The 25,133-nt window shown below is 40.0% G+C and overlaps 1 protein-coding gene across 2 annotated transcripts in view; it reads left to right on the top strand.

The window, feature by feature from the left end:
* The first annotated feature begins 483 nt into the window (after window positions 1–483).
* The window catches only part of LOC111146561 (RUNX1 translocation partner 1), a 109,631-nt gene continuing 84,981 nt past the window's right edge, over window positions 484–25,133 (top strand). The window contains exon 1 of one of the 2 annotated variants that reach the window (XM_022502151.1): window positions 484–571. In XM_022502151.1, the coding sequence (XP_022357859.1) occupies window positions 484–571 (88 nt within the window). Of the gene's footprint in view, window positions 572–14,459; window positions 14,696–25,133 lie in introns of those variants that run through there. The other variant, XM_022502152.1, reaches the window with a different exon arrangement.

Raw genomic sequence — 25,133 nt, forward strand, 5'->3', positions numbered from 1 at the left:
AATAAACACGTAATGTTTCAAAGCCTTTTCTAAAGAAACCATAATATTTGAGAGATTATTTAATTTTTTATTGAACAAGGTAAAAGCTAACACATTCTTTTAAGGTATTTATGTACATATATTTTAAATCAATTTAAAGGAGGAGGAGTTGTCAGTTTCAGAATGTGTCTAGCTTTGAGTCAGATGACTGGAGAATTAAGAGACCTTTCGAGCATGTCCTTATAGGAATTGAGAAAATGGTGATTGTCTTGGATTCTCCTGAAATTTTAGAAGAGCTTGTGTCTGTTTCTTAATAAACAAAACAAAACTGGTCTAGTAATATCGTGTAAGTGGATGGGTGTGATACTTCAGACTGGTTGTGATATATGCATTTTTTTTCCCTTTGTTGTTGTCAATAGAAAAGATTGATCTCTGGGCTGGTGAACATAATATCTGTCCCAGTCAGAAAAGGAGAGAGGAAATTAGCAGAGCGATTGGTGGAGAATGATATCTGTCAAAAGAAACACTTGGAGAGCACTGAGTTTAGTAATAGGTGACTGCCGGAAAAAGGGGAACTTTGAATATTGTCAAGGTAAGGAACAGACAAACATTTTGATTTTGTAATTTACTTACAAAAAAAGAAATTTGTTCTATTTTCCCAATAAATTATAATTGTGAAGTTTTTTTTTTCTTTTTCTTATTTCTTCTAGAGCCTATTAATAAAGAATTTGTATTCTATATTTAAAAAAAAAATTGTCGTTGAAATCTTCGGGTGTGGGATTGGGTGGGGATCACTCAGCCTGGCTGGGGGAGCCCTTGTTTGATAGCTTTGGGTCTGAAGATCTCAAATGATCAAGTACCAAATTTTTTTCCCACCCTCTTCTTGTTGTAGCGCTTCTTGCCATGTTTCATAATACATCTGTTATAAGCTGAGCGATACTTGGAGTTAAAGAGTAAAAGCTATGCCATGAATTCTGTGTTTATTGTAACTTGAGATGGTGTTTTCTGAAACAGTTTGTTGACTAAAGAGGGGAAAGAAAGTACGTTTCAATTTATTATTTCTTCTTCTGATTGATTTGTTTTTTTTTTTTTTTTTTTTTTTTTTTTTTTTTTTAACTTTTAGGTGAATGTTACTTCCTAAGCAGAATTCATGTCCATGGGCACATTGGGGAAAAAAAAAAAAAAATCTAACTTTAGGAAAACAGCAACTCTCAACTTAAGTATATTATTACCATTTGGCAAGAGACTTCTTAAAGCCTGCGGCCTTTCAGAATTAAGGAGAACCCTGAATTATGGGTTCCAGAGAGTAGATGCCTCCTGCAGCCAGCTCTGTTTTAGGTTTAGTGGCTCGTGCAGAAGCACAGATGATTAAGGACAAACGGTGCCAGGAAAAAGTTGAGAGTTAACACAGATGTTGTGTAATACTGGTTGGCACTCTAGTGATTGGGAAGGGATGTTTGAAGTTCTTTGACTGCCTGCCTGACTACATGGAAAAGAGGGGTAGCAAAATATTTACCATCTGTGGCCATGGTTCTGGAAATATCGCTGCTGGTGCCCACCCCACAGTATCTACTCTTTCAATTCCTACAAATACATATTGGCTTGTTCTGTAAGTTTCCAAGAAGGTGTTGGCAAGTGGGACTGTTTTTGTTTTTGTTTTTGAAAGACCATAGAAAATGAAATAATTCTCTGTATAATTACAGAATCCTTTGAGGTAGCCTAAATGGTGATTTAGTTTCTCTGTGTTTCTCTTCCTTTCATTCCCCTCCTTCATCTTAGGATGATCTTTTCCAGTAATTAGCGAGAGACAGACATTCAAGAGAGAAGGCAAGGAATTCAGTTGTCTTAAGTAGTCGAGCCATCTTTCACCTCTGTTTCTACCTTCTTACCTCATGTACGATTGTTACGAAAAATTAATCTTTTGTGGACTCACATCTTGGTTGATTAGACTTCTGAAGTTTGAAAATAGAAGGAAAGGGGTCAATGTCTTAACGGAAACTAGTAATAATAATAGTAACAACAACAACACCAGCAACCACTGCTGGCGAATTTGTTCCTTTTCATCTTCCATCAGAAGAAAGCACTTGTTTTATAAGAGGATATAACCACTTTTTGCCTCGTGTGTCTCTATGGGAGCCCTTAATAGTATGATAAAATCACCTAAGGTGCAGATTACAAATTGTAAAGGATATCGGGTTTAAAAACTTGAACCAATGGTGCAGATCCAGAGCGTCCTGGTCTTTACCCTCCCCCAGTCTATTAACAGTCAGAGCCTCCTCTGGTCTTCATGGGCTCTGTCTGGGTCTTGCTGGCATTGAACCATGGCAGCAGGGAAGGTCCATATTGAAAGCAAAAGGGCATGACAAAGGCACACATTTTAAAGTGACTTAATGCATATTATTTGTTATCCTATGCAAATACCGAATGGATAGCATCAGTATCACACACCATGCTGAGTTCTTTCTGTCTTTCCTATCCATGTGTGTGCATACATCCTTAAAAAAAATGATGAATATACGCACACACACAGAATATTTATATATGTTTTATAACTTGGGATAGCTATTGGGTTTTCTCTGTATTTTAGGTGGCATCGACACTTTTTTCTTCTAGTTTTTTTTCCTTCCTTTTTGTAATGGTAATGGGTGTATAGAAGTATAGGATTCAGACTCAAGTTGACCTAAGAAGTAGAGAATAACAGAAATCATATACTTTAAATTTGCAGACACCTGGAATCCATTGGGTTCCTGGCCTTGTAATTTGGAGACAGGAAAAGTAAAGAACTATGTGAAGTTCAACGGTCAGGGTTCTAAGTGAGAATGGCCTGAGGTGGCGCCAGAGAGTCTGGTCTGTGTGTTGAGTTTGTGGTGGTGGTGGTGGTGGTGGTGGTGGTGGTGGTGGTGTGGGGGGAGGGTCACGAGGAGACACATCTCCTTCTGTGGGGGTGGGGAGGCGGGGAGCGGGAATGATGCCGCGGGGACAGCCACCAGCTTACGAAGAAGCTGGTAAAGGCAAAATGCTGCTATGTACCCCCCCCCCCCAGCGTTTTGAAGCATACCACCAAAATAAGCATAATGCTTGGTCCTCTAGAATGTGGTTTGAAGCTGGTCTTCTTTGATGCTTGCCTTTGTGAGGGGGGGTGTGGGTGGACTTAGGACAGCTGGGGAGAGCTTGCTCTTAGAAGCCACTAAAGGAAAACACTAAGAGTCCAGTAGTTGTCATACTGAAGAAAAAAAAAATTAAAAAAAAATCCATTAGCTGTCTAAAAGATAGAAGGGGAATAGCATGGGAGACTAGTTATGACAGAAGAAACTTCTGTTGCAGGGTAGTGTGTATTTGTGTTCATATTATGGGGTGACCTAGTGATGTAGTTCCAATTTATAGATACTGTAGGAGTCTCAATAGCTACGTTTGTATTTTAAAAAGGGTGATTTAAAAAAAAAAAAGTTAATTTAAGTGGTGCTCTGCACCCTTAAATATTGGTTAGCTTTATTAGGAAAAGAGGAAAGTTATTTCTTAAGTAAAATTGCTGGTGTTTGAGAGCGTCTGCGTTTATTTTTAGTTTTTCTTGGTCATGTTCGAGGGGTCTGATAGCATTAATGGGCTTTACCCCACATGGAGCTTTGAGCTTATTGTAACACTGCACACTGATCCCAGGTCAGTGTGATGCGTGAAATCAATTTATTTGAATCTCTTTGCCTCTATAGGAATTTGGCCGCATGCCAGTTGTTTTCATTTAATGTTCTTTGTGTTGAACACAGACAAGCAGGCATGCTTTTGTATTCCTCTCTCCTTTGGTCTCTGTCTCTTTCAGCCAATATTTTACTCTATGGATTTTGAGATGAAGGAAGAATATATTACTTATGTGATTCTAATCATTGCTTAATGTGTGTGTGTATGTGTGCGTGTTTGTATAAGTGTACCACTTTCATTTCTTTTGAGGGATATTTTTTATATTCCTGAGTTTTAATGGTGACTTTCTTTGTATACAGACACAGTTTTGTTTAAATGAGTTTTTTGAAGAAACATACTAAACTAGATCATAGGTGGTATTTACTTGCCATAATGCCCATTATCAAAACAGAAAATAGCCATATTAATTGTACAACACAACAAATGTTTTAATTTGTGAAGTGGACGATCAAAATCTTTTCTTGGGGAGCTTTTTTTTTTTTTTTTTGATTTTGCAGATTTACACTTTAATCAAGCACACAGGCTAAAGAAAACAAGGATTATTATTTGGATATTATTTTCTTTTGAATAACCCATCCTAATTAAGACACCGGTGTTTTGCACAGATTTGTTTTACATTTAGAGTTCCTGCATTAGGTTAATTTTTTGCTTTTTCGAAATTCCGTGGTGGGGGGGGGTAGGTAGGGACCGGGAACAGCAACATTACAGAGGTTTTTATTACAAATAGACTCAGACCTTTCTATGGATGTTTTTGTAGGGAGGATTTGTTTCTGGGTCAGCTTTAGGAAGAGGTGGAGAAGGAAACGGGAGAGAGTGAGAGGAGAATGTTCTGTTGATGCCCCGGGCAGTTCTTGCGGAAGCTGATACGCAGAACCATGGAGCCCCAGCTTCAGGGTCAGGCTCAGACCCAGAGCCCTGCTTCCTTGTTTAATTACCTGAAGAGCAAAACAGCCAGGCTGAGAGTGTGTGAAAACCCAGTATCTCTCGCAGCCGCCTGGCGTTCTGACATCCTGCAAGGCCAGCCCTGTCTGTCCGCCAGCGTCAGGCTGGCTCCCGCCCTGGGTTCCTTTCTTTCTGGAGGCATTGTGTGGAAGAGGGTTTGGTCAGGAATTTGAGGTTCCTGCCAGTGCTGTGTCCCTGCTCTCTCCTTCTGGACTACACTGACAGATACACTTAACTTTTTTCTTTTTCTTTTTTTAATGAATTTAAAAGTCTGGCTCTTTGATTTTACACTCTGGCCTTGCTCTGAAACATTGTCTCTGTCAACGGCCACAGATATTAACCAGTGGAGAACTGGTCTTCCTTAATGGATTCTTGTTTTCCTAATTCCTGTTTACATCGTGTCCTCTGTGGGTTGCCCTTTTAGGTCAGGCTCAGTAAGTAGCTCAGCGTGGAACTAGGAGTTCAATGGTTGTTTTGATGAGGCCGTTTTAGAACCTTAATCTGGCCACGAGAGTAGTCCATCCTTAAGCAAAGGTGATAGAACTTTTAAGGTTGGGTTTTTTTTTTTTTTTTTTTCCCCTTGGAACTTGAACATGGACTGGAGCGTTTGCTTTGGGAAGAGCCACACCCTTCGATGAAGCAAGCGGGGGGTGGAGAGAAATAATATTTGGACAGCGATGTGTGGCCCATCTGAGGATAGTATAGGATAAATATTCTTAGGAATGCTTGGAGATGGAGCCTTGTCAAGAGATCCCCAGAGTGTAACAAGATGTTATCTTACCGAGAGGAAATCCAGCAGGTTCTTTATCCATGGTGTGGGCTGATGGATGTCTGCATGGTGGGTGGGGGAGTAGAGGTGGCGGCGGCGATGGGGTTTCCTGCAAAGGGGGGGAAAGTGTGACTACATGTGCAGTGATTTGGTTTTTCCAACTACTTCATGCAGATTCTGTCATGCAGACTTAAGGGCATTTACCTTTCTGATGCACATATGTGCGTGCCATTAATGCTAGTGGGAGCTATAGGTAGATAAAGAGAGGGAGCAGCCTGTACCTTTGCCTTGTGCACCAACACCACTCCAGGGAACTGATTCCATTCTTTGCAAAGAAGAAAGGAATTGGCCTTTATAGGGAAGAGTTTGGTAGGGATGATTCTCAAAACTTCCTTTTCGCGCTTATGGAGGTAATGTCAATATTTTATGTACTTATATCCCACTCCTGTAAAAAATATATGATCGTTTAAATAATTGGATTTAGCCCAGTGCATCTTGTGAGGGAGCTGGTGTCTCTGAGGTCTGTTAGGCACCAGCATAAACAGCGCTGCCGGAAGTGTGATGTGTATCCTCGGGCATGTGTGTGTTTATTTATGTATCAGCCTGGTGCATTTCTTTCAGAGCATTTCTCTTTTCAACAGCCACATAAATAGGAAAAAAGAAAATGTATAAATATATTTGAAGCCACAGTCAGCATTGGGTACTGGTGTCCTCCTCCACGTGACAGGTGCGGGGTACCCTGCTTTCCAGCTCCTAACTTTTGGGTAGTTCTGTCCCCATGGGAGCTTTCTTTAAAGATTTTATTTATTTATTTGACAGAGATCGCAGGTAGGCAGAGAGGCAGGCAGAGAGAGAGGAAGGGAAGCAGGCTCCCTGCTGAGCAGAGAACCCAATGTAGGGATCCATCCCAGAACCCTGGGATCAGGACCAGAGCCTAAGGCAGAGGCTTTAACCCACTGAGCCACCCAGGCTCCTCCTCACTGGAGCTTTCTTGAATGCAGGTAACAATAATGCCATTGGTAGCATTAAGCCTTGGCAGCAGAAAGTGTGTAACGTGAGAAAAGCTTGGAGGACTCTGAAAAGCAAATGGAGAAAGTTGTGGCTTGCAGGTGGCATCAAGAATTACAGAAGAAAATGCAAACAAGGAAGCAGGGTTGGTGCCTGGCGCTGAGTGTGCTTAGTAGGTGTGGTGAAATGGCAAGAAGAAAGGAGATCTGTGGAAGAAGAAAATGGGAGGAGGTGAAGACCTCAGGAAAAAGAAGGGAAAAAACCATATTCTGTTTGTAACTGTGGGCTGCTAATGAAAACAGGACACTGTGCTATAATGGGTAAAAAAAAAGTCACAGTATTCCCAAATTTTAATAAGATTTCGGTGTATACAATTAAGAGTACACTTAATAAAACGTCAAGAGTGAGAAGTCAAATTTCCATACAGAGTAAAGGAATTGAGCTGAGGTCTGTAGGTTTTAGCCACTGTTCAGTGTATTTAAGAATACACAGCATTAAATTCTATTCTGCCTGGGCTTGTGTGGGGAAGGGGCATGCCTGATGAAAGCCAGTAGGATCAGAGTAAAACACTGATTAAAAAATTTACCTTGGTGAAAAAGCAGATATACTGCACTGGGTATTATTTGAACAAATAAAGTGGTTTTGGAATGAAAATTTGTAATGGAATCCATCGTAGCTAAAAATCGTTTTGAGTGTCTTTGAATTTGTTTACAAATGTGACAAATTAGTGCGTGTGCAGATTTTGATAAATTGTGGAGAGATAGAAGTGGAGAGTTTGTTAGAGGTAAAAAAAAAAAATTCCTGTGAGAAAACATGAAAAAATTCTGAGACTTTTTTTTTTTATTGCTGTGTATTTGCTCCACCTGGTGGATTTTGTTGAAAGTGTTTTAATCCATGTTAATGGAAAGGATACCCTTTATACCATTTATAGGAAGATGAATCTTTTGTTTTATTTTTGTTGTGTAAAATGGTTTAATTCCTATCTAGGTCAAAACACTTCTCTGTCTTCTGTTCAGTTCTTTCGCTGCATTGAAAGTAATATTTATTGTTTTTTTCCTGGTTCAAAATGTATTATCTGCTCATTTTAGAAGATTTGGAAAACAGAAAAATTTAAAAAGGAAAATAAACATGATTTGTAATTTCGCCATCCAGAATCATTGCATTGTTTTTAGGAATAGACATTATCAGATGAGAGGCAATTTGCATTTATGTTTATCTGAAGATATGTGGAATTGTTAAATATTATGCCAAAGTGGGATGATGATGTGATTATAATTATTTTGGGACGAATGCTGCCCTTGGAATTCCCAGGCTCCAAAAAAAAGTCAGTGTTGAGGAGGAAGTGATTATATTAAGCTGCACATCTACAGAAGGCAAAGGTAGTAGAGATTAAGGATGCCTCATGAATTCATAGGGCTGCTCATAGGGGTGGTGAGATCTGTTGTTCCCTGGGCTTACACAGATTGCTTTCTTTGGAAATCTTAAGGATTCAGTTGTGCTTTGATCATCTTATTGTTTTCCTTAGGTTATTCTTTTTTTCTCCTTTAGACTCTAACAGCTCTGTAACAGAAGGTGAAGTTTTGAAAACAGTGTCTCCATATGCAAGGGATTTGGAGACCTTTTTATTGTCTTTAAAATTGTCATTCATAGTCCTCATTAGCATTTATTGTTGCAAGCGTACAAGCAGAAAATGTGAAATTGGTATGTCATGAATAGCCCCACAGAGCTCTGCAGCCCTTGGATTTTGCCTGCAGTGTGGTGTGGGCTGGGCTTTGAGGGAAAGCTGTCCAGATGGCTTCCTGCACAGAGCAGAGCTGCAGGTTTTTGTCTCTGGTGCTGAGAGGAGGGAAAGTTCATTGGAGCATACGCCATCACCGTTGCATTTTAACAAAACTAACTCGCCATCAGTCAGGGTGGGGAGGTGGTGACATTGAAACAAAGGTTTTCCATATAGTGTTACAGTCCTTGTCAAATGGATAAGGGATAAGGGATGGGTAGTAAGGATGTCTTCTATATTCACTGAGTGATTCTGGTAGTTCTTGGAAAAATTTAAGGAAAGTATAAACGGTAACTTATTTGCGGATTTGCATGCACGTGTGTGCTTTCTAAGATTGATTGCTTTTATATGAAAATGCAGTTATTTGAAAAGACAGAGTTAATATAGCGAGTGTTCAGCCTTGTGGGTTACTGAGGAAGTGTTCCTTTAAAAATTTTAAAATAATTTAACCCCTTGCTGGTGCCTATGGAGTAATTTGTATTTAACGAAATTAGTTAGGTTTGAAGTTTGCATTTCAGTAATATAACATTCAGTTAGTGCAAGTGCTGAGTCAGTTGTAGCATTTCCGACTCTTTTTGAAGATTTGGCATCAAAAGTCAAAAGTTGTTGGTAGAAAAGAATTACAGTGTATTGTGATGTTTTAAAGGCATCGGCCCTGTCAGAAACAATTTAGAATGATTACAAATATAAACTTTATCTCCAGCAAGTGATATTTTATCTTAAACAGATTTCATTTTACAGAAACATGCATACATGTGCCCCACACACTTGAATTACTAATACACATCTTTTCATTCCTCTAGAGAATGTTTTACTTCACCCAGAGTTAAGAATCAAATACATTTGGGAATCCTCTTGAATTCCCACCCTCCTTGGGAACTTTGTACTATCACTCTGCTATCTCTCAAAAAACCTTGCTTTGCTGTCCACCAAAAAAAGCACAAAATAACAACAACAACAACAAAAACCCATCGAATACGTTGCTGGAAAAACTGTTAGAATGATATATATAACATTTTATTCTGTAGGCATTGAAGATGGGGGGCAAGCCCCATAAAAACTGTTTGGCTTATCGGTTTAGGAAATCGCTATTATTTAAAAATACATTATGACTGGAATGTTCAAATTACAGTTTTAATGCATGTTGTTAACTCACTCTAACTGATGGCGACAAGAAAAATCAAAGTGACCTGCTTGAGTCTGACATATCATAGGTGAAGGGAAGGAGTCATGACTTCTAGTTCTCCACCTGCCACTTGCCCCAGTAGATGAGGGTTTCTGGACAGACTGTGCAGCGTGTTCTCTGTGGGACACAGTGTTGTATGGTGTTCTGTCGTCTACTTGCAGGTGATCCGGGCCCTGAAGCTTTTCTGCTTCTGTGACGTCTGCCGTGATCACCTATTAAGACAAGCTTCCTGGGGCACCTGGGTGGCTCAGTGGGTTAAAGCCTCTGCCTTCGGCTCAGGTCATGATCTCAAGATTCTGGGATCGAGCCCCGTGTCAGGCTCTCTGCTCAGCGGGGAGCCTGCTTCCTTTCCTCTCTCTGCCTGCCTCTCTGCCTACTTGTGATCTCTGTCTGTCAAATGAATAAATAAAACATTAAAAAAAAAAAAAAAAGGACAAGCTTCCTCTATCCAGCATGCTTTCTTTCTGCTCCATTCCATCTTACCGCTAAGGCGTAGGCCCTCTTGGACAGCCCTGAATAACCCTTTGACCCCAAGATGTTCCTACACCCTTCAAATTCTTAAGATGGTAGTCCTGTCCCCTGTTCCCTTGTCATTTAAGTAAAGTTCTTGCAAGCTGTTCTGTGGGCTGGAGTTGACGTGCAAATACTTGCCAATCATTTCCCCATAAGGAAATATTTGAGGGGAATAGCATGAATGTAGCTGGCTGTTTACAACAGAGGTTTATAGAAAGGAGTTAAAGTGACAGCTCAGCTCTTACCTTTATGGAACACTTCAATGAACTTTTTCACTTAATATTTTTTTCTCCCTACTCCACTCATTTCTTTGTCGCTGGCTGCACCTTATGTTGTAGCCTAAGTAAAACATAAACCCGTTGTTTCTCTGACAGACAAAGTCTAATTGGATTTATCTTTGTCAGAAGACAATCTACTATGGCTTTTACTTAATACAGTCTCGCATGTCTTTCAGTAGCAGAAACAAATTAATGTACATTTTTATTAGGTGTTGTATCTATTTAATTGACTGTCAAAGTGATGAGAAGTTAGGAAATCATCCAAAAGAGAGGGCCATCTCCCTTAGCCCAACAGCTCACACATTAGGTAGGTTTGCCCTGTCAGTGGGATGCCTTTAGAAAACACTAATAGCTTCCAGCTGGGTGGAAAATCAAAACCTTTGGGGTCTGACAAAACTAGCAGATTTGAATTTGAAAGCAGAGCTAATGCCTCCATTTTATTTTTTACCACTCGCCCATAAAACATTATTTTCCAATATGTCAGCCTCATTTGGTGGCCAGTGGTCTGAAATTGAAAGTGGAACAAGCAAGCGGAGAAATCTGGACATTAGTGAGTCCGCCCTTTCAAGCTGGTGTGCCACTTTGTGGAAGGGTCTCCTCTAAGAGCAGGGGGGGTCTTAATGACCATTCATCAATGCTCGTTGGCTGATCATTGAGTGCCTTCTCATTCAGTTTATCAAGTCTTGCACATAAAAAGTCAGAATAAGCCTTATTCGGCTTTGTTAAAGCCAACTAGGAGTAAAATGCTCCATTTGAACCCATTTTACCCTTGTTTTTTCACTTTGTTAATGCAGCCCTGCTTAAATGAGTGCCTTTATTGGGTCGGTTAGAATATCTGAAACTATTAATTCTCTTGTATTGAATAGCTGGTGGCAGGCCACAGCAGATGGGGTAGGGAAGTATTGGGTTGGGTGTATTGCTTTCAATTAGGATCAATGAGGTTTCAGCTCCTTTGAATTAACTCACTTAATACCCACTGTGTGAAGTCACAATGTATCACAACAGCCTGCTAGGAGCCCAGAGGAAAGTTGAGGAGACCTGTGGCAAAGCTTTAACTGGCATTCGCCCTTCACCGGTGTAGAGAGCTTTCATTAACTGCATACGGTTTCAGTAGACTGGTAGTCCCTCTTGGTAAGTCAGGCTTGAACAAAGGAAAAATATGTAAGACAGGGCTGGTCTGTTTTGGGAATAAGTGGAAAATACCTGGGAGAAAGACAATACCGTGATGCCCTTCTAGAGAAGGATCCAACTTTATTGTCAGAAACCAATTTATGTATTTCAGGGGGAGCCTGGCATTGAGTCGTTGACTAAATTTTCCAATTCAGAAAGTGATTCTTTAGATGACTCCAAAAAAAAAAAAAAAAACAAAAAAAAAACCCAACAACCAAAAAAAACCCCCAACAACAATAACAAAAAAAAATGCCTTAAAAAAGCTCTGAGCTGTTAATTAAAAGACATGCATTAACTGACGTGGCTCTCCTGAGGAAGCCCGTGTAGTCTCTGTTATTGTTCTGAACATATTTTAAGTGTTTTTTTTTAAATTTTTAAATTTTTTTTTTTTAGTAATCTCTGTGCCCAACGTGGGGCTCGAACTCGTGACCCTGAGATCAAGCATCACGTGCTCTTCCAACGGAGCCAGGCAGGGACCCTTTCTTAACTTTTAAAAGTATGTTTTCTCATTGTGATGCAGGGCAGTGTTTCTGTACTAGAGAAGACTTCTGTAGTACGAATTCTGTACATATTCTTCCCCCCTCACCTACATAAATGCATTCATCATGTTATCGATTGTCTATTTTTATTACACAATTTGGTTGTTAGAGATCTTGGGTCCCTTAAGCTCTTTCTTTCTTTCTTTTTTTTTTTTTTTTTTTGGTTTCCCTTTTATTGAAGGGAATGTTATTTCTGTCTTAAGTAACTGTATAGAACTACGTATCCAGGTCTCCCTGTTTAGGGAGAACTGCCAAATGGGGTTGCTGCTTTGCTTGCCTCCCTGGATGAAAGCAGAAGAGGAGGGGACTGGTTTCTTGAGCAAAATGCTGGACTCCTCTGAGAGGCACACACATTCAGTTAGGCCCTTTCTGTAGTCAGACTTCTAGGTGAGAATCTCCAGGGATCTGGGTTTTGTTGACGTGGATCAATTTAAAGTGGCAATTACGGTAGTCAGAGAACAGCTTAAAAAGCTTTTTTACACATAGAAAAGATACATAATCACACAGCAGATAGAAGTTCAGTGTTCTGAGCAGTGGTGGAGGGACTTGTCGTGTCCCCATATTAAGACCCTGTTTCAAACCTGGATATCATCCAGTTTTCTTAAAGTGTATTGCATTTTTGTCGTCAATTTTCTATTTCAGAAGCGATTCACCGTGCATATTGATGAAAGTTGGGTCTCCCACTGTGAAAATGTTTTCTTCCTCACGTAGGTATAGTATTAAAAAAAATCAGCGACATGTAGCATTGAGTGACTTTAAGAAAAAAAATAACTCTCTTTGAAAATGAATATCCACCGACTCAGGCTGCTGGATTCCATAAAGGCCCCTTATAGCAGGACTTAATTGATTATCACACTCATGCCTGCTATAAAGCTTTCTGTCATAAGAATGTTTGAGCTTGGTGCTTAACTGTACTGAAATCCATTACACAGAACCTCATTACAAGTGACATCTAACTAAGATGAACAAAAAGATTGGCCTCATAAATAGGGTGCAGTATACTATTAGTGACAGAACAGAGTCATCATTATGAATTGTAGTCTTTTTACAAGTTGTCTCTGACAGTGATGGATTTTTGAGGGGTTCACTAGATGAAGCCATGCTTCTTCGGTGCAGTATTTAGGGACTGTAGACATTCTTATGGATGGACGCTGTTTACCAAAGATGATTTATTTTTAGTTTGTGGAGGATATGTGCGTGCCTGTGGGTGCACTTTGAAACAGGTTGTGTGTCCTCTTGGGGAGAGGTGTAGGAAGGGTGAGGAGGTAGAAATCACAGTCCCCGTCTCTGTTTTTCCATGGGTTTTTGAGATTTCTTTGAGGCAGCAAGTTGGGGGAAAAAAATCAGTCTGATTAGGGCTAAAAGCATATGGAAAGTGCAGAATAGGCAAAGGACAGGTGAAGACCGTGAAGGGACAGCAAGAGTTAAAGGGGACGCTCCTGCCTGTCATATGCATTGAGCCCGTGGGCTGGGCAGAGGCTCCGGAGTAGAATTGTTTCCGTGTTTATAGTGCATTGGCCACACACTGGAAAGGTAGAGCCTGAGGAATCTGTCTCATCGTGTGCCCTGTTGTTAAAACAAACACACACAGACCTTAGGGAAGATTTGCAAGTGTTAAAATGAAGAAGAGTTTTAGAACCGAACAGTATTTTCCTTCTGCCTGGCATTTTGTGTGTTTGGAAAAGGCATGCAAGGCAGGCAGGCTATGTTTCTCCTATGAGGCAAGGATGTTTTACAAAGGACTAAAGAGGGACCGCTGAGAGGAAAATAGCCAGCTTTAGATAAAGCACTGTAACAAAGGCTTGTAGTTTTATATATCATGGTGTCCATTAAAGCTTATGGGGAAGAGTCCATTGAACCTGGCTGGGTATGTGTTATTCATGGGAAGGATAAACATTTAAGGGTGTGCAAAAAATCAGAAATCAGGAGGATGTGATTGTTCAGCTTTTGAAAAGGCTTTACAGTGAAGATTTTGTTTTCATCTCCCATGGATCTCTATGCAAGGTAGAGGAGAGTAAGCTGAAAATGTTTGGAGCATATCAACGCAGGGATCCCAGGGGGTTAAAAGCACTCTAGTAAAATAAAAGTGGTCTGCTTCTGCTTCTAAAAAGTGTTCTATTTTACACATACTACTGAGAAGCTGACAAAGGGAAGGATTCGGAGACTTTGTTCAGTCGGATAAGCTGGCACAAAATACAAAGTCCTTAAAAAAATGTTTTTATACTGTTTTGGACTTCCAGTTCAATAAACAAGCTTTGAGGTTTGTGCCCACGTTTGTTTTTTAATAGAGTTTCCAATTATGGCTGTTAACAGGAGAAGATGGAAGGGAAGCGTTTCACTGTGAGCAGTGGTAGGGGGCCAGGCTACTTTCCATTCTTTCGGCAAAATAAGGGTTAAGTTGTAACGGGATGGGGGTGGTGATGAATGAATTATTCAGCATTTAGCTTATCATTCTGCATTTTACTTTCTGTTCTTTGGTGCTCTGGAACTTGCCCAGAGAGGTAGAGTGGGTAAGGGGAGGTAAGGGTTGCGATACTTTGCACACACATCCCTGTCATTGTTCTGCCTGAGGAGACAGGGCTGGGTTCAAGGCCACATGTGCTCCTGTCATCATCCACATTTCTGCTCCAAGTGCAATCCGGAGTGTCAGCTCTCCATCTGTCTCTGCCTGGCAGGCGCACGCGCCCAGCACCCTGCCTCGGGCTATGCCGCCCCAGCCCCTTCTGACGGCCCTCCTCTCTCTGCCGGCGCTCATTCCAGAACAGGAGGCATGAGCCCCGATCGCGCTGGATTTTAGGAGGGAGTCACTTTCCGTGTGGACGCTGGATTCAAGGATGCCTGGTGAGTTAGCCCTGCTTCGTGCGTGCTCTCTCTCCCTCTGATTTTGAAATGAAGAAAGCTTACTTTTTATTATGCAAGGAAAATACCTTCTGCCCCACGCCGGAAGGGATTTTGCATGGGCAGGCGGAGGCTGGGGGTGACAGAGGTGAGGTGTGGAAGGTGGTAGAAAGAGAGCCATCGTGATCTAGGGGTACAGGGTGTGGAGGCTCTGCTCTCAGAATTTGGGAGGTGTGCTTTAAAGGCGGAGGGGAAAGTACAGCCACGTACGTTTGCCAGAGCAATTTACTTGAGGGATTTAGCTCAATAAGAAGTCTTGTTTCTGTTATGGATTTTGGGACTGTCATCTGTACCTTGTATCCTGCAAATTTCATCTGTGGAGAGAGTTCTCAGATTCTGGCAGAATCCTGGGATAAGGTCTCTTTAAAAAACTGTTTATGTCAGAGAAAGTGAAGGAAGCTCTAGAAGTACAAATAATTTCAGTCTTGCCTTAAATCAACAGCCCTTAGACGTCATCGGGCCAATAAATGAATCGGTTAATTAAAAATAAAAGGTCTGCTGGATTACTGAAGCTGTTCTGTTGTGGTCCCGAAAATTGAGTGTGTGTCAGTTTCCTCTGAAACATGTTATCTCTGGAGCCTGGAGTGTCTCTGTGTGATGGTTGCCTGTGAAGTGTCTGCTCTGGAGGGAGAAGGCTGAGAGAAGCCTGGTGGAGGAAGGGTTGCCTCTGCTGTTCTCAAGAACTGTCTGGATTGCCCTGTGCCTACTTTGAGCAGCCTCTCTCCAGATGAAAAAGACAAGGCAGCTAGAGATCCTCCAGCTGGCTGATGCGTGCACATTATTTGGGTAGGACGGGCAAAAGAGGCTGTGCTGGTCACAGACTTTGTACACCTCACAGATGGTGTTTTGAAACATTATCTGCCAGTTTTCTGCAACCACAGTTTTGTGTAGGTATTGCTGTTGTTTGATAAATGTGTCTCCCTTTAGGATGTGTCTTGTAGTCCTCATCATTATTGATATATGTGCAGAAAGGATGCATTTGTGACAGAACTGCACTTTTTCATGAGTTCAGTAGACAAGGAATGTATGTAGCTGAAATATGGGGAAAATCAATTTACAGAAAGACAATGACTGAGGTCTTTGAAAGGTCATTTTAACTCTTTAAGCTCTCATCTTGATTTATCTGCACCACGCAACTAAAGATGTCATGGGCATTCGGTATGGGATAGGGAATCTGTGTGAAAAAGTGCTTGTGTTTTTTTTTTTTCTTTTTTGTTTTGTTTTGTTTTTGCCAGAGTCTTGTAGCACTGTTTCATCTGATTTTTATGTCCTCCCTTCGAGAATCTTCTTTGTGTTTATGCTTACTAAATATATGTTGAATGGTCTGATTTATTAGCATTTTGAAGAGTCTGTATTCTGTTTTGGTTAAAGCCCCCCCACACCACTGGTGAATGCTTGAGTGAAAGAGATGAGTTAGGACCCTGGCTATCCCTTACTGCTCACAGGATTTTAAAGTCCTCTTCAAAGCAGCCTTCTTGAGAATACGTTGCACTACAGAGTTTTAGAATCATTGATAAGTTTGTTTCGGTGTTAAGTCGTTAATATCTGACTGGTTCTGAGACAGTAACCTGAAGTGTGGCAGTGTTTCGCACTCTCTCTCTCTCTCATCAACTGTGTTAGAAAACCTTGTACTTGGATGCAGAGAATATATTAGCAGCTGTGACTGGGAGCCTGCGCCAGAATGGCGATACTTGAGCAGATCTGACACTTGGCTATTTTTGACACCCATCTGCACTTTTTAAACTCTCCTTTTGGATGGACTGCCTCTTAATATGTTTTTAGCATATTTTAGTCCACACATATGTACTTATATTAATGGATGATTCTAACCATCTGGGATAGATTTTATGTTTTTAAATAAGACATGAAGATTAAAAGGATGTGTTTCGGGTAATCTGATATTGTCACTTTTTTTTTTCTTTTTTCTTTGACGACATATTTATGTATCAACATTTAATATTACTATTACCACTATTATTATGATTAATTATTTGGTAGGTCAGATGTCCGAACGTGTTCCTGGGTGTCTCAGACTTGATGTAACAATTCCCAGGTTTAGGACCTTTTTCATAAAAAGGGGGATCCCTGGAAACAGATTTGCACAGACTGAACTTATTCAAATACATACCAATCTGTGGGGGTGGATAGGTAAAAAAGTCTCAGTTTAAGGGTTTCTAGAACTATTTTGGTTAAAAAAAACACACTTTAGCTGCTGATAACATGCTGTTACAAAATGAGCTATAAAAAGTCAAAGGAGACCATGCATGCTTTAAAGAAATAGATTAAACTATTTTTATGATTTAACTTAATATAAGGAAATATCATTTCACTGCCTGTCACTTTGTAACAACTAGATCCTTGTGTTTAAGAAAAGGAAAATGTTTTCTCATGAGATGGCTGGGAGACCTTGGGCATTATATTGTTTTTGGGAGGGAGATGACTCCAGGCTTTCTGAAACACTTATATTTTTATCAATCTTTGTATAATATTATCAAAGAACATATGTTGACCTACAAAATGCTTTCAGGACTGTTTCCTTAAAAGGACAATAAGTGAGCAGAGTCAGTGTAGCCCAGAAATAGTGCTGTTCTTTCAGAAGATGGCTAGTATTAGGTCAGACCACCCTTTCTCAATGGTCCTGCTCTCCAGATGTGCCTGGAACTTTTTTTTAAGTTCAAGTTTCCAAAAAAAAAAAAAAAATAAAAAAGAAAAGGTTTGTTTTCAAAATCTGGTTTTACTTAAGACATCTCCATCCTGGAGTGCATTTCATAAATTGCCCACATATTTTTCTTAGCAGAGAACTTAACTGGCTGTAATTTTTAACACATGGCCACATCATGTGATATTTTCAAAACACTTACACATAGCTTTAAGAAGGTCCCTGCAGAAATGATCCATCCTCTCACAGCCGGCCCGTTTTTTAACAGCGTATCTGCATTTTCCATTTAGTAGAGCTATATATTATTAGCTTACATTTTTGGGTAGTAAAACAGTGCATTGCTGATTGTAAAACATGGACTTTATTATCTGCTGAAAATTGATTTGGCATTTATAGCCACTGTGTACTAGACTGTTTTTCTGTTTTTAACATCAGTGCTTGCAAGCGATGATTTGTGTAAAAAACAGAAATGAAACTGCCATGGACAGACAACTGTGAGTGTCCCCAGTAACTGAACATTTGGGTAATGCACCTGGTTGTTTTTTTTTTTTTTTTTTTAAATAGATTAATCTATAAATGCTATTATGCAAGAACAAAAAAACCCCACAACAATCCATCCACTGTTACTCGATTTTACCTTGTGAGTTGGTTTTCTATTGTGTTGGGCCAACAACTCTTTGCTATATCAAACAAGCCTCCTGCCAGCTATGAAAAGAAAAGCATATAAGCTGCAAATATCCAATTATAAATGTAGATTGTGCAGCTATGACTTCTTTGTAGCAGGCACTTAGAAGTTCCAACTTCTCTTCAGGCCCTGGTACCACTTCCTTTTTCTTTTTCAATTATTTTCTGTTAATACTTTTGAGTCCTTGACCTTTTAGTTCTATGTCTTTTAAATAATACTTTGAAACTTTGACAAGGCATCTTCCTGTGTAGTTAATGGCCTATTGAAACAGATAAATGTTTAATTTTGGGGGGGATGGTGGTGGTGGTGGTGGTTATTACTGCTGATGATTTCATAAAACAACTGGTTTATTTTTATTTTTTGGAGTACACATTTGCTTCATGGGCATTATATAGTCTAGAAGTGTTTATTTTTTAATTTTTTATTTTGTTTTAAAGATGTTATTTATTTGACAGAGATCACAAGTAGGCAGAGAGGCAGGCAGATAGAGAGGGGGAAACAGGCTCCCCACTGAGCAGAGAGCCCGATGCGGGGCTCGATCCCAGGACCATGGGATCATGACCTGAGCCGAAGGCAGAGGCTTTAACCCACTGAGCCACCCAGGCGCCCTAGGAGTGTTTATTAACCGTCTCATCACTACCCTGATATTTGACGTCTGCAAAGAAGATTCCCTCTTGTAATTCTGAACAGCCTTCTGTCTGAATCATCAGAGGAACAAATACCTTTAAGAGCTAAAAGGTTGATCTTGTAAGTGCTTTTAGTTTACAGATGTTGAAACTGAGGCTCATAGAGGTCAAGCAACTTGCTCAGGTGGTTCATCAAAGTAAGAGAATTCTCCAGTTCCCCCTCTTTGCCAGGCCACTTCTAAACCTCACAGACACATTTCATCACAGAACCAAGTCAACGTCAGTCTTATTTCATTGTCTTTCCTAGTCTACCCTGGATGGCTCTTACTGTATGCTTTCTCCCCTCTCACTCCAGGACTGTAGAGCTCTGTAGAAGATTTTTTTTTAACAGTAATCACTTGACCCGTGGCAAAAGTATGCCATTACATTTATCTTCTAATTGTTTGGAAACGGGGAGAGAGCCTAAATGTGGTTAATTACTAGAGTACTAAGCGGCTTGAGCAATGCAAGGGCATGGCAACGGAGAGGTCACTTTCCTAAGGAAATGCAGGTGGTACACACTGGTAGGTGGGCTGCAGATGGGCCCTCAACCAGATGACTAGGTTTCAGTCCCTCCACGCCCTCAAGGAGTTTTGAGGTCTAGTGCTCCAGGTAGAGAAGTAATAGTAAAGTATGATATAGAGTAGTAAGAGCCTGGAGACAGGAGATGGGAACCCAGAGGCAAGGGAGGACCTAAAGGGACTCAAGGCTATGGGGGAAGGGCGGGCCATGGGCCAACCTAGTGCTTATTAGAAACCCTTGCCTGCCTTATGCTTGCCTCAGGTCGGACTTTCATTAATGTAACTTAACATTTTTTAGTTTGTTGTTCTGCGATGGGTAGGACATTCATTTTTGTTTATTAAATTTTAATTCCTGTGTGTGTGAGCGGGTATTGTATTTCTCGAAAGAGATTTCTTTGTGTACAGTTGCGGTTCTTGGGTAGCTAACTGTATCCAGTGGAATAAGTCATTAACTTAAATGACTCATAACTCGAGAACAATAGGATTTCACACCTGACCAAGAAGCAGGTTTATCTGGCTGGCTTTTTCAAACAGCTGTTTGTATTAATTAATATTAATGTAAATGTACTTTCTGAGAATGTCTAGCTTAATTATGTTTTTCAACCCATAGAGTTCCAATCAAAGGAATCAGGAAATCCTCTTAATCTCAAAGGGCATATATAAATGCCATCTCTGAACGGAATAAATCTCTGATGGTATAGTAAGAGCAGCCTATTACCGAAAGCCTGCACATGCCAGGCCCCAGGCTAGGCACCTTCTAGACTTCCTACTTCTTACTACCCTTCTGTACAGGGTTTCTGTTTGAAACCTGAAGATCAGGTAAATGAAGCTTTTTGCCCAAGGACACATAGAGTTAAATGGCAGGGGAAGGATTCTCTGGTTTGTCTGATTTTTGGATTCCTTTTTGTTTTCTTTTCTTTTTGAGGAAGGGTAAGGATGTTATGGCTGGAGGAGGGATATTTTGTAGTGCAGACTAGATGGAAACATGTAAAAGGGAATGTTTGAATTTGCAGTAGAGTTGTTCTCTTTGCTGAAAAACTAAAATGGAAAAGCATGAGCCTTAATCATCAAGCATGATCTTGGATAAAACAGGTTGGGATACCTGGCAGCTCTCTGTGTACTCCTACTCCTCTTGAAAGAGTGCACTGAGAGTAATAGGCATCAGGGGGCTAATGTCATTATTTTGAAAAGTCTAATAGAAATCATAGATTTATTCCTTGTCAGAGCTGTAGAGGCTAACGAAAACAGTGCCTTTTTAGGCTTTGGGAATGTGGTAATCCCTGCTATCTTCTGTTGATCAGAAGCTCAGATAGATGATTTTTCCAGTGCTTCAGATTAGTAGAACATTGGAAGTAAATGGCAGACCAAATTGTTTTATTCACCAGCATTGTGTGGTTTAAAAAAAAAAAAAGATCTCTTGTTAGCGAGACTGTTGGGTACCCATGATACTGCTCTAGATAGGTTCTGGGTGTGCAGACACTGTGATTTCAGAAGATGAGGATACTGTAGGAAAGCAGATAACCTTTTTTCGTCATGCCTCTCCCTTTCTAAAAGAAGCAGTTGATTCAAAAAATGATGGGATGCTTTCTCTAGAAGCTTTCATGTGTGTTTCCCACATTTCTTTTTTAAAGGCTGAGTGGGAAGTGTAGTCTGTAAAGGGACTCACTTTGTCAGAGGTATTCTTTTAAATTCTCTGTGGTTTATTAACATCATGCAGTGTACTTGCTGCTCAAGCAAGAATATCATTTTGAAAGTACCAATGAGAACATAATACTGTAAAGACTTTGGTGTTAAGAGCTATGTAATTAGATGGGCAGAAATGCTCTTTAGGAAGAAGGGATATTACAGGGTATCTTTATCATGTGTTTACAGCTTTAACAAGAGTCTTAAAGAGTCTGACAAAATAAACAGACCATTCTTAATAATCTAGGGTGATTTTGATGGCGTGCGTAGTTATTTGGAACTTTGAGGACAGTTGCTGTGCTTCTGAGCGTATCATTACTTTACACTTGAACTTTGTGTGATTTAACTTCACTGCCTTTCTCTGGGCTTGTTGTTGGCTTTAATGATTGCTGGGTTATTGGGAGGAAAATACATAATAAAATTTGAGGGGTCCTGGGGTAACAGTTGATATATTCTCGAACTTGAAATGCTTAACATGCGCCTTGACAGGGATATAAGTGGAATGAGGAAGGGGTTGGATTCTGACACTTTCCGTGGGAGATAGGCATTGTTTCCTCTTTGTTATGGTTATATCTGAACGTGTGTACTCAGCACTTACAGGAACACTTCATTTGAAAGGCCTGTTAACATTTATTTTCTTCCTTACTGCTCTAGCATTAGTTGTCTTTGTATAGTCTAGAGACAGGAAAATATTAAAGGAATGGAAATGAAAATTTGAGTTCTTAGAAAGCACCTTATTTTCTCCTAGACTTTCCAGGGTATTCCTAATCATTGGTTTATACGATATGAAGCGATAAAAATCAGAGGCAACACCCAACTTCTTAATTACCCACACACACTTTTCTATACCAGTGTTTGCTTGCTGAGAAGTAGTGGCCCCCCAAAATGGCTAAATGTAAATGTAACCAGGCTTTCAAAACTTTCTGTTTTCTACAATGTAGGGGTCTCTCTGAAGAACTTTGTTGAAAGGAGTTGTTTCCCCGTTGTTATTATTGAGCTATTTGCTATATAATTTGTTTTTTATCTTTATTTACATTTTACTCACATTCTGGGAGCAAAGAGTTTGTTACCCTATCAATGTGACGTAAATACACCTTTCACCAATGTCTTGGAGAATTCACCCACTTTGTAGTGTTTTCCAGAGAGTAGAAGAGGACCTCTCTATGCCACAAAGTTGATTCTGTTTACAGGTTTAAAACTTGTGTCATTATTGGCCGTCATTTTGGATGGCCACGGTCTTCATAATCACTTATAGTCTTGCCCCCTTTGTGCTGAACATGTTTTTTACAACTTGAATTTATATTGTAAACAATTATTGTGTTGTGTTTTATAAGGTCATCTCTCAAAAAGCACAGGATGTTTAAGATGCCAGTTCCTGGGTGTGAATCAGGATTCCTCCACATAGTGGCATAACCAGGAACAAGTCAGTTTACTGCCTGCCTGAGCTTTACTTCTTTTGTCTTAGAGACAGTCATTCTGCCTTACTGACTTTTACTTCACAGGACCGTGATAATAATGATTGGAAACGTCCTGTGTGCCCCTAAAAAGCATAGTTTACATGCAAGCAGTAATTACTAAAGGCAGACAGAGGTGCTCTCTGCACTTGAAAAGGGAGGGATAGTGTTGGAGCCACACAAAAGGGCTCTACACCCTTGTGCTTGATGAGTTTTTGTCTATATTTGATGGGATTTTCTCTCCTTTCTTTCTGTGATCTGCCCACCCTTTTACCCATTACTAGTAATTTGCTCACCTGGAAACAGATAACTAAACTTAGAATGGTGAGTAAAACAAAAAAGCTGATGCTTAAAAGCCCATCCTGGTTTTTTCAGTTAAGACTGAAGTGGCAGTTTTCATGTGTAACTTCAAGTTAGATGATTCAGAGGCTCCAGATCACCCCCAGAGATTTTCCTGTTCCTTGGTAGGATGTTGCTAGAGAGATGAATTCTGTCTAACCTTTTATGTCTCCCAAGATACAGACTCTCCTTCGTGGTTTAAAATAGACGTTTCAAACATCATCAACTCCTCTTGATAAAGCTGCCATTTACATTAAGATCTTGATTTCTTAGTTCTAATAATTCCATTCCAGGCTACCTATGAGCTTGGCATATAGTAAGCAATCAGTAAATGTTTGCTTAATGAGTCAGTAAGTGGATGAGAGGTGGACTGGGATTCACAGAGGTTTTAAAGGAAAGAAATAATGCACAAAGCATGTTAATTATGAGGGGAAAAAATAAAAAGGAAATCTTATAAAACTTTTGGTAAATGGTGTTTAAGAATCAAGCGTTTGCTTTCAGAGTTAAGGAAGAATAATGCTTTTTTGTTTTGGCCATACCAACTTTGTTGGTGGCTCACTGCATAGTAGTTGAGAGTGCATGTGTTATAAATTTGTGAATTTATCATGATTATATTTCCTAAGAGTATAATACAATGTATAACACTTAAACCCTTCCCGGCATAAGTACCAAAATTAGAAACAAAGTCAAGGGCTTTTGACAGTTGTACACGATATTTTGGGGAATTGTCTCTCCCTTTACCTGAGCCTTGTGTGTAGTTTGGGAGGATGGATGTAAGGTTTCACTTTCCAGCAGACATAGGGGTAAGGTTATAGCAAAAGACAAATATTAAACGAAATATTTTCATCTCTTCAGTTACACAGGAAATACAGCCAAGCACTTTCTTCAACCCATAATCTTAGATGACTAGTAATTTGATAGGCTGATAAAATTTATACTCAAGACTCCAGAGACATTGCTAAGATAATTCATTCAGTGCATGATATAGATAGTATTCTCATGAAGAACATGTTATTTCTTGCATTAATGCAGCTTTCTTGAAATATTTTTGCCCTTTTCTGTTTCTGTCAACATTTACATTGAATCCTTTATAAAGACGAGGGCAGGACTGTAGAGTTTCAGGGACTCTTGTTATAGAGTATACCTTCAAAGAATAATCTTGCTAATTTGACAGATATTTTATAAGTATTTCTCCTCATTTGTGCCTTTTAAAAAATTCATAGGTCAGTTTAGCTTATCAACTGAGTAGATCTGTTTTTACAAAGATATTGCTGGTATTCTGCACAGATAGTGGAGTGACTTTTTTGTTGTTTTTTTGAGAGAAGGTGCATGTTAGCATGGTGTGGAGACAGTGGGAGAGAGAGAGAGGGAGTCATAAGTAGGCTCCACCTCCAGCGCCGAGCCCTAGGGGGAGCCCCTCACAGAGCCCATCATGGGGCTTCATGTGGGAGCTCAGTCCCACGACCTGAGATCATGACCTGCGCCAAAATCTAGAGTCAAAGGCTTAACGGCTTAACTGATTGAGCCACCCAGGCTTCTTTAAGATACCAGACTTTCTAAGGGTAAGTGAGCACTTTGGAAACATGGTACAGAATGATGTAGATCAGTGGTTCTCCAAGTAGGGCTCATGGACCGGTGGCCATCAGCATCCCCTGGGAACTTATTGGAAATGCACATTCTTTGCCCCACCGCAAGCCCAAGCCTACTGGATCAGAAACTCTGGGGTGGGGTTGGGGGGGCAGCAGTTGTGTTTGTGCAAGTTCTCAGAGGATTCTGAAGCCCATTCAAGTTTGAGAAACACTGTTGTACAATTTATGTCTCCTTCTGTATTCTAGAGAAAGTACCCCTTTGTGATCATAAATAAACTAGTGGAGATCCTAGATGAATGGAAATCAAGGCAATTTATTATTTTAAATGCTGTATTTAAAAAATAATCCTCAAGAAATTACAAATAATGTATTTATTCAGATCCTTGGTTTCTAATGGCATATTCAGATTTCCACATATTCCAGCTGAATTGACTGAGATACTTAAGAGAGGGTGCGTTTCACCAGATTCTGGGATGTTATTTGTTCTGATAGTTGCTTTTAAACAAGCGAGTCTGTTTCGGCACACTCAGGTACCATTTACTACGCCCTCGCCTCATTCGGAGGCCACCTTCTGATTATTCACAATTTTGTGAGTTTAGCTGATTGATCATCTTTCGAGAACACTCAGGGTAGACTTCAATTTCACAATAATATCAGCTAGTCGTGAAAGTTCAGACATACAGAAGCGTTCTTTTTGTCCCCCTCTGTGTGGAGCGTTAGTAAGGGTTCAGCATAATTAAAAAATGTTTCATCCGTGGTGCCTGAAGAAGATTTATTTCTCACGTC

This window comes from Enhydra lutris, unplaced genomic scaffold, assembly GCF_002288905.1.
Source record: "Enhydra lutris kenyoni isolate GAN:26980312 unplaced genomic scaffold, ASM228890v2 scaffoldscaffold14, whole genome shotgun sequence".
In the NCBI taxonomy this organism is placed as follows: domain Eukaryota; kingdom Metazoa; phylum Chordata; class Mammalia; order Carnivora; family Mustelidae; genus Enhydra; species Enhydra lutris.